General features: G+C 36.2%; 1 protein-coding gene across 1 annotated transcript in view; it reads left to right on the plus strand.

The window, feature by feature from the left end:
- The window catches only part of EVI5 (ecotropic viral integration site 5), a 197,085-nt gene that overhangs the window by 101,573 nt on the left and 85,544 nt on the right, over positions 1 to 9,968 (plus strand). Inside the window, exons 13-15 of the mRNA XM_023509878.1 lie at positions 4,751 to 4,885; positions 7,473 to 7,613; positions 9,042 to 9,200. Of these exons, the coding sequence (XP_023365646.1) occupies positions 4,751 to 4,885; positions 7,473 to 7,613; positions 9,042 to 9,200 (435 nt within the window). The remainder of the gene's footprint in view (positions 1 to 4,750; positions 4,886 to 7,472; positions 7,614 to 9,041; positions 9,201 to 9,968) is intronic.

A 9,968-nucleotide genomic window follows, 5' to 3' on the forward strand; every position in this document is an offset into this window, starting at 1 on the left:
AGCTTCCCAAGTAGCTGGGACTACAGGCACCCACCACAACGCCTGGCCATTTTTTGGTTGCAGCCATCATTGTTGTTTGGCGGGCCTGGGCTGGGGATTTGAACCCGTCACCTTAGGTGTATGTGGCTGGCGCCTTAGCTGCTTGAGCCATAGGTGCCGAGCCCCATTTGGATATTTTCATTTAATATAAGAAACTTCTCTAAATACAGATATTTTTCACTGTATCATTCAGACATTGAATGTGAGAATTCTTTTTTTTTTTTAAACATAAGACACAAGAAAACAAGATCACCAAGGACTTCTAACTTAATTTTACCTTTGTTACTTATTTTTTTTTTTGAGATAGTCTTACTTTGTCACCCTCAGTAGAGTGCTGTGGCATCATAGCTCACAGCAACCTCGAACTCTTGGGCTTAAGCGATTTGCTTGCTACAGCCTCCTGAGTAGCTGGGACTACAGGTACCTGCCACAGCACCTGGCTAGTTTTTGTTGCAGTTGTTACTGCTGATTTAGCTGGCCAGGACTGGGTCAAACCCACCACCCTCAATATATGGGGCTGGCGCCCTACCCACTGAGCCATAGGCACTACCCCTACCTTTGTTAGTTCTGAAACGCCCCAAAAGCACATGGGATTGAAAAAGCAGACTCTGGCTTGGCACCTGTAGCTCAGTGGCTAGGGCGCCGGCTACATACACAGGGAATGGTGGATTTGAACTCAGCCCAGGCCTGCTAAAAACAACAATGACAAGTACAACCAAAAAATAGCTGGGCATTATGGCAGGCGCCTGTAGTTCCAGCTTCTTGGAAAGCTGAGGCAAGAGAATCGCTTAAGCCCAAGAGTTTGAGGTTGCTGTGAGCTGTGATGCTACAGCAGTCTACCAAGGAAGACATAGACTCTGTTTCAGAAAAACAGAAAAAGAAAGAAAAAGCAGAACTTGATGTAAGTATAGGGAAGTCATTTGTTCTTTATATGCTTAAAAAATTTTTTTATTTTTTTATAGAAACAAGGTCTTACTATGTTTCCCAGGCTGGTCTCAAACTCCTCGGCTCATGCAATTCTCTTGCAAAGTTATGGGATCGTAGGTTTGAACCACCACACCTGCCCCTCTTTTTATACACTTAAATAAATGGTCCCCTTATTGAGAATATCAGCCATCATGAATTTCTTAATACAAGAACATTATGTAAGACTTGACCTAGATGCTTAGTTTTTTAAGAAGCTTAGATTTTTTAAAAAAATATTATACCATTATATATTAAAAGAGTATATTAAGCTCTTCATTTCTATGCTTAAACGGTTAGGAATATGGGCTTTATAGTCCATTTTCTCAGTTAACAGCACTGTCAATTGCTATTTGACCTTGCTGAACCTTACCAGTTTCCGTAGTAGTAAAGTAGGAGTTATGGTAAAAGTTAATTGAGAATATAAAACCCTTTAGCATTCATTTGACATATAGGAAGCACTCAGTTGATGTTAGCTGTTATTCTCATTGTCAGTGTTATCATAAACTAATATTGAAACATGTTTACAAAATTTTTTTTGTGAAGAATAACAAAAAATGAAGTTGGGCATGGTGGTTTATGCCTGTAATCCTAGTGCTTTGGGAGGCTGAGGCAGGAGGATTGCTTGAGGCCACGAGTTCAAGATCAGCCTGGGTAACATAATGAGACCTTGTCTCTATAAAGTCGATCAGTAAATAAAATGATATCTCAGGAAATGGGAAAATGTTCAGAATATCCTTATAAGCCAAAATACCAAAGTATAAATGGACATGTGAAATTTATTGTTAAAAAAAAATTGAAACTGTAGTGGCTAGCTTTAGTTTATAGACCTCAGCAGCATCTTTTTACATTGTCATGTGGGTATGGATTCTGCCATTCATAGATAGTGTGCTCTTGGATAAGCTATTTAACCTTTTTGTGTGACGGCTTGTCCTGCATGTAACAGGTAATTATAAGGGAGGGTTGTTGAGACTGGAGTGAGTTGTTACTCTAGAACACCGCCCGGTACATAGTGATTGGTCAATAAATGGTAGCCATTGTTAGGAGCGGTATTAACACTATTCCATTATTCTACCACTTTGCTCAGTCAGTGACATAGACTGCTAATAATAAAACCCAAAACTTACACAGAGCTACAAATGACATGGTAAAAATTTTAGTAGACTGAACTAAAATGACAGAAATACCATCTTCCTGATCTAATTTAGATCTGCAGAAGTTTGAAAAGGGAGGATTGGGAATGATAGAAGTAATGTCCAGAAAAGAAAATTCATTTGCACAAGTTCTCATGGGACAGATTTGAAATGAAATGGAAGAAAATGACTAATCATAGGCAAAAATAATAAGCACTAACACTAAAAAAACACGATAAAGCTAGGATCAAAAATTATGGAAAAGAACAACGAGAGGGAAAGTTAGTGAAAATATTAAACTATGCATTAAAACCTTAATATATAAAACCCTTTTTTTTTTTTATATATTATGCCTCTAGAATTAGTTTGTATTCTTTAGACCCTGGGTAATTTGCATTGTATTAATTGGACATCATCATTGTGACCAGAGAATTTTGGAGTTATGTTCTGTTATCTCTGCAGTGACAGAAAAAAAATTACTTAATACATTTAGAATGATTTTAATTCAGAAGGCTAAAACAATGTTTTGGCATATAAAAAACATAAGATACATAATATTCAGAGTGACTTGTTATCAAAGCATTTCAACTCTTTGTAAATTTTATTGATAAAAATTTGTTCCCGATTAGAGGTGGTGAATGAGTGACCTTGGGGCCAAATGTGACCTTCTGTACACTTGCATCCAGCTTTTGACTGAATCCAAATTTTATAGAACAAATCCTTTAAATAAACACAAATCTGTGAAGTTTGGGTTTGATCCAGGGGCCACACTTGGTAATCTGGAGGGCCACATGTGACCTTGAGGCCACAGCTTTCCCACCCACTGCCAGGGCTTTAGGTTAAGAGCAAAAATTGTAACAGTACCCATAAAAGAACTATAATCAAATTAAATAAATCACAGTAGCTCCCGTTTGGAGGTGGTCATTCAAAAAGAGTGCTCTTTCCTATTTGGTAAGGTAAGTGTTGCTAAGTGATACACCTGTTTCACATGCACATCTTGTACTGAAATCTTGTTTCTTAATGGTGTCAGAATCACTAGGAGAAAGGCTGTATATAACGCATTGAATTAAAAATTCCTCACGTGCACATGTCTTTGGGTAACTGGGGCAGGAGACTATGATATATTTTAATTAAGCAGTTAGTCATTTTTAATAGAATTTAAATTTAACATCAGTTTTATTCCTAATGTGTTAAAGAGTAAAACTAACCATTCTTTATTCATGTTTGTTCAGTAGAAGATTGTTATTTATAAGTTTTTTTCTTTTTTGAGACAGAGTCTCACTCTGTTGCCCTGGTCGAGTGCCGTGACATTGTCGTAGCTCACAGCAACCTGAAACTCTGGACTCAAGCAGTCCTCCTGCCTCAGGCTTCTAAGTTGCTGGGACTACATGCATGTGCCACAGTGCCTGGCTAGTTTTTCTATTTTTTGTAGAGATGGGGGTCTCACTCTTGATCTAGTTGGTTTCCACCTCTTGAGCTCAAGGGATCCTCTCACTTCAACCTCCCAGAGTGTTTAGGATTACAGGAGGAAGCCAGTACTAGCAGCTTTATTTTAAAAATTTGAGTTTCACCTTTTCCTTTATTACCTGAATTTAATGTGAAGTGATAGACAATTTGTTTTACAAAGTCTTTTGTAATGAAGAATTAGATACTTTTTGCTTTTGTACAAAAACTTTTGTATGGGAACTCTCTTAAAAAGGATTTCTCAAATGTCTACAGTTGTATCCATGTTATAGAGTAGAAAAGGAAATGGGAAGGTTTCATGGGTAATTTCTTTGTGCAGTATTTGCTTTTTCCTTTGTTTTCAGCAGGAGAACACAGCATGCATAACTTTTAAAGTAAAAAAGTTTAAAGTTTATGCATAGCATGCATAATCTACATTTCTAGGGTCAAATACAATTTCATTGGGATTTATGGTTACCCTGGTTTTATTTCCATTAGATTAAAATAAGATTTTCAGTGATTGTTGTCTTCTGTAGTCTATAACTGTGCTGTCCAATAACAATAAAGCATGAGTCATAAGCAATTAAAAATTTTCTAGTTGCCACATTAAATGGAGTAAAGTAAAATTAATATTTTTATTTTAACTTAATATATTTAATATATTTAAGTATTTTAACATGTAACCAATATAAAACTCATTGAGATACTTTCCTTTTTAATTTCATATTAAGTCTTCGAAATCCAGTTTGTATTTTATACTTACAGTGTGTTTAAAGTTGTACAATATTAGCCATATTTTAAGTGCTTGGTAGCCACACATGGCTAATAGCTACTTTTGTATGTAGGACAGGTAGGTCTGTAAACCAGAACAAATTCTTAATATCTGGATGGATGGGACAGAAAAAAAGAGATATTTATCTTATATGATTTGGATTTGATCAGTATAACATTTACCCAAACCCAGTAATGTGGTCATCTTTGTAGTTAAAAAAAAAAATGGGCTTTTTTATTCATCGGAAAATTATTTAGAGGAGATATTCTGGGAATATTGGGTAGCTGGAGCTTTTAATCTTTATTTTCTCTTAATAACTGTGGTATGTAATTACATTATTTTTACTGTATATACATTTTTATACTTCCATGAAATTTCAGTATATGTTTATAACCTTTAGCATAAATGCAGTTCCAACTACAATGAGGATTTTGTGCTGCAGCTAGAGAAGGAGTTGGTCCAAGCCCGACTGAGTGAAGCCGAGTCTCAGTGTGCTCTAAAGGAGATGCAGGATAAAGTTCTGGATATAGAGAAGGTAAGAAATGCTGTCACTCTCCAGTTAGAGGGGGATGTGACAGAGGTTTGTTAAGTACTTATTGAGCAATTAAATGGGCCTTGGTGTTTTTACACGTTAGAAAGTATATGTATTAGTTACCAAGAGGGAAAGAGGAAAAAGAAGGTTCTTAGGATTGTCACTTAATTCTTTGTTGCTTTCATACTAATCAAGGTCCAGTATTTAAGGATAAAAATGGAGATTAAAGCCATCTTAGAGGAAATCAACCAGGATAATTTTCATAGGAAGAATATTTAAGTGTTGCAAAAGAGAAATTAGGAGACAGAAATGAACTGTTGTGTTCAAATATTGTAGTATCTTCATGTGGAAGAGGTAGAATTGGACTAATACATAGACACTTCAGAGAAAATTCAATCTGGGTATGATTATTTCAGTTGCCCAAGCTAGACCAAGTCACTTCAGCCTTATAAAGCTAACTTAACCTCTTTTCAAGGTTGTTAAAGAACATCAAGAATTAGAAAAGTAGTAGGAATAGAAAAACTTTTAGGTTTCTTATAACCCTCAGATTTGAGAGTCTTGTCTTCTAGATCACAAACTCTGAATCTCGTCTTCTCATCTATAAAATTACTGATGACCTAGGTTGTCTATCGAGTTTCTTTGCTTTTATCCCTAGGTAGTATCTGGCTATTGAATCAAAAAGGAGCCAGTTAGATAATGGACATAACAGTTTCAGTTTTTAACTAGAACAACTTTTACTAGAAATCTGCTTCCTGTTTTTAGATTGTTTCTGACAAATTCATTCTCTGGTTCATTGAGAAAAAAGCCTGCAAGAATGCTGAAAGAAATGCCTAACAGGAGATTTGGTCTCTCAGTAGTATTTCAGGCTTCATGATTCAGAACAGAATATGTGTCTTGCAGTTAGAAAGATATTGAATATTTGGTAAGGAAAAAAAGTCTAGGTTCAGTTCAAAAATGAGTTTCTTCAGTGACTGTGCTGCCTTTCATGGTCTATAGTAGGAGGGAAGTTGGAGCGTTGCATTATTCCTACAGCTCGTTTCTTGTGCAGCATCATTTTTCTTTTTAATGCACACGTGGTAAATTTTTGGTTTTCAATTGGGAAAACATTTAAAGCCCATTTTAAGAACATATCAGGCCTGGAAATCTCAAAAGTACCTGAGTTTACCCAGGAACTTTCCCTGATATTTGATTTTGGATCTCTTGGCAACTCTGCAGAGTTTGGTATTGGGATACCCTTTTAGGATAGTAGGAGATTGTTCTAAAACCCTAAATCTTGTATCCATGAAGCAAGTATTTAGGTCATCTTGGTATCAGTTCTTGACTGTTGATGTAAATAATGACTAATACACAGAGATTTGATACCTACCATTCTTCAAGATAGCATGCTGAGAAAATGCAACCAAAATTTTTTTGGCTATTTTCTATAAATCTTCAAAATGTAAATGATATTCATGCTTGATTTGGAGTCTTGGTCAGAGATTAATAAGGTTATTGCCGTGTAGAAAAACATTCTTAATCCTGTTGTTCCTTAACTTTCATAATCTTTTATTGGCAAGGCAGGGTTAGACTCTCTTTGTCCTCAGAATTAAAGTTAATTGCCTTGTTGAAAAACATTTTTAATCTTTTTGCTCCATAACTCTGTTTAGTACATATTAACAAGGCAGAGTTAGACTTTCTGTGGCCTCAAAATTAAGTACAATTACCCTCGTACATTGCTGATAGGAATGTAAAGTGTAGCTGCTTTGGAAAAGTTTGGTAATTTCTCAGAAGTTAAATTTATAATAATACCATTGGAGTCAATAGTTCTGCTCTTAAGTACATACTTAAAATAATTGAAAATATTAAGTCTACTTTTCCACCAGTGTTCATAGCAGTGTTATTTATAAAAGCCCAAAAGTGGAAACAACCTCAAATATGTGTAATTCCATTTATATGAAACGTCCAGAATAGGTAGATTCATAGAGCCAGGAAGTAGATTAAGGGGCGGGGGAGATGGGTAATATAGAATGACTGCTGATGGGTATAGAGTTTCTTTAGGGGTGATAAAAATATTCTGAAATTAGATCACGGTAATGGTTAAACAGCCCACCCTGTGAATACTCTGAAAACCACTGGCTTATATAGTTTAAAAAGGGTGAATTTTATGGTTTGTAAATTACATTTCAAAAAATCTATGTAAAATTAAGTTTAGGACAAAATAACTCTTAAGCATGTATGTTTTATTTATTTATTTATCTTGCAAGTGTGTCTTGGTTTGTCACCCCAACTAGAGTACAGTGGTATCATTGTAGCTCACTGCAACCTCAAACTCCTGGGCTCAAATGATCCTCCTGTCTCAGCTTCCCAAGTAGCTGGGACTGCAGGTGTGTGCCACCACACTTGGCTAATTTTCCTGTTTTTCTGGGAGAGATGTGGTGTTGCTCTTGGGCAGGCTGGTCTTAAATTCCTGAGCTCCACAGGATCCTCCTGCCTTAGCCTCCTAGAGTTCTAGGATAACAGACATGAGCCATGGACCCAGCTCTTAAGTGTGTTATATTTTATTTTATTCCTTAAATTTTAACATCCCAACTTAAATTTTTGGTTGCTTTAGAGGAACAACTCCCTTCCTGATGAGAATAACATTGCAAGTCTTCAGGAAGAACTCATTGCTGTTAAACTGAGAGAAGCAGAGGCGATTATGGGTTTGAAAGAACTCAGACAGCAAGTCAGAGACTTGGAGGAGCACTGGCAAGTATGTGAATGCACTTTGTGTGCTTTTTAAAAGGATAAAATCCAAATGTCCAATTGGTGAGTGTTTAACTGACAACCAACAGTAGGAACAGAGTTTGAGAAAAACCCTGTTTAATGTCAAAATTTAGAACATTTGTTAATTCAAAGTACATTTATGCTGTTTCTCCCTTTTTATTTCTTAAAATAAAAGATAAAAAAAGTCATTTTTGTTGTATCATTGTGCTCTATATAATTTTTTTCTAAAATCTGTAAGAAACTATTCTTTTTTTTTTTTTTTTTAAGAGACAGAGTCTCACTTTATCACCCTCGATAGAGTGCTGTGGCAGCATCACACAGCTCACAGCAACCTCCAGTTCTTGGACTTAGGTGATTCTCTTGCCTCAGCCTCCCGAGTAGCTGGGACTACAGGCACTCGCCACAATGCCCGGCTATTTTTTTGTTGTGGTTTGGCTGGGGCCGGGTTTGAACCTGCTACCCTTGGTATATGGAGCTGGTGCCCTACTCACTGAGCCACAGGCGCCGCCCAAGAAACTATTCTTTTTTACATAGTACACATTTTTTCTCATGCTGATATTAAATCCATTCTTAGTGTAAAACATTAGAAGGATAACAGTATAAATTTGTGATTGCTTTGAAAAATTGGTTATCTTGCAAAATAAACAACATTTATGGTAGTTACACGCCCACAAATTTGTTCATGTATGAGGGCTATTATTGACAAGAATATTCCATAGCCTGTTAGACAGAAGGGAGGGGAGAAAAATCTACACATGTTTTCAGAATAGTGATCTCGGTTTGAATTGGGTGGAGAGAGGATGAATCTAGTGTGGACTGACGTCAGTCCTTGATGTTACTGTGGCTTTAAAAAGAAAGTGTTTTGTCCCTGGTTGTCTAGTGATTAGGATTCACGGGGGAGGAAAAAGTGTTTTGCAAAAGTATGACTGCAATAAACTGAAAATTTAAAAACAGAACTTATCTTTCACTATAGATATTTTGAGAAACCTTGCCTTTTACTTCTGCTATTTCTCACATAATGAATGGCCCTATTTTTGCTATTTCCTTGGAATTTCCTTGAAGATAATATGAAAAATCCCTCATAAAAGAAATTAAGAATAAAAATTGTATTCTTTGTAAGAATTAATCCATAGCATGTGGAGAAAAAAAATTTTTAAATAGTATTTGAGTTTATATCCCAGATCTGCCACTTATTGGCTATGCTGCCCTCCTGAAGTTACTTAATCACAGTGTCCACTTTCTTACTATAAAATGAAGATAATACTGAATGACTTTTAAGATTTTCTAGAGATTAAATAAAATCATGTGTTGAAAGTGCTTCATAAAGTACTGGGCCTGAAATAAGTGCTCAGGAAAGTTAGCTCTTATTTTGATACTGAGAATATTGGTTGCAACATAATATTTTATGCTTTAGCGCCACTTATCTCGTACTACTGGGAGGTGGAAAGAGCCACCTAAGAAAAATGCTGTGAATGAACTGCAAGATGAACTGATGACCATTCGACTTAGAGAAGCTGAAACGCAAGCAGAAATAAGAGAAATAAAACAAAGGATGATGGAAATGGAAACACAGGTATGGTGGAAAGGCCTAGTAGCTTTAAAGTCTGCCTACTAGCAGAAGAGACTGCAGATTATATTATCCCTTAGATAAAGGTAAAAGGCAAAAGATATGAAACTGGGTAGACTGACATTTTCTAGCCCAAACGAAGAAGGCTAAAAATTATTTTCTTTGATTTTAGGGATTCAATTTCTTCTTGACCCAAAGTTCAAGCCAGTCAAACTCTATTTGACTTTATTAGGTAAAGCTCAAAGGGTTTTCTTATTGTATGACATGGTATAGAGCAAAATTTCTCATTTTCAACACACTTGACATTTTGGGTTAGAAAATTCTTTGTTTTACAGAACTAGCCTGTGCATTGTAGAATGTCTAGCAGCATTCCTTGCCTCTGCCCATTGCATGCCAGTAACCTCTTTCTCACCCCAGGCTGTGATGACCAGAAATGTCTCCACATGCATGGCCATATGGCCACTGGGGAGCAATTTTGAGACTAGTTGAGATCCACAGGGTGTAGACTATAATGTAAATGGTGTTTCCTGAAGTTGTATGATAATGATGACCCTCAGTAGTCAATTGCCCTTCTTCTTACCTAACCCTTTTTTCTTTCTTTCTTTCTTTCTTTTTTTTTTGTTGCAGTTTTTGGCCGGGGGCCCGTTTGAACCGGCCACCTCCAGTATATGGGGCCTGTGCTCTACTCCTTGGGCACTGCCCCTAACCCCTTTTTCTAATAAATCTTATCTTAAATATATGTAAGAGCTATAAATGTCTTTTTTTTTTTTTTTT

This window comes from Otolemur garnettii, unplaced genomic scaffold (genome assembly GCF_000181295.1).
Source record: "Otolemur garnettii isolate 467f Iridium unplaced genomic scaffold, OtoGar3 scaffold00010, whole genome shotgun sequence".
NCBI lineage: Eukaryota > Metazoa > Chordata > Mammalia > Primates > Galagidae > Otolemur > Otolemur garnettii.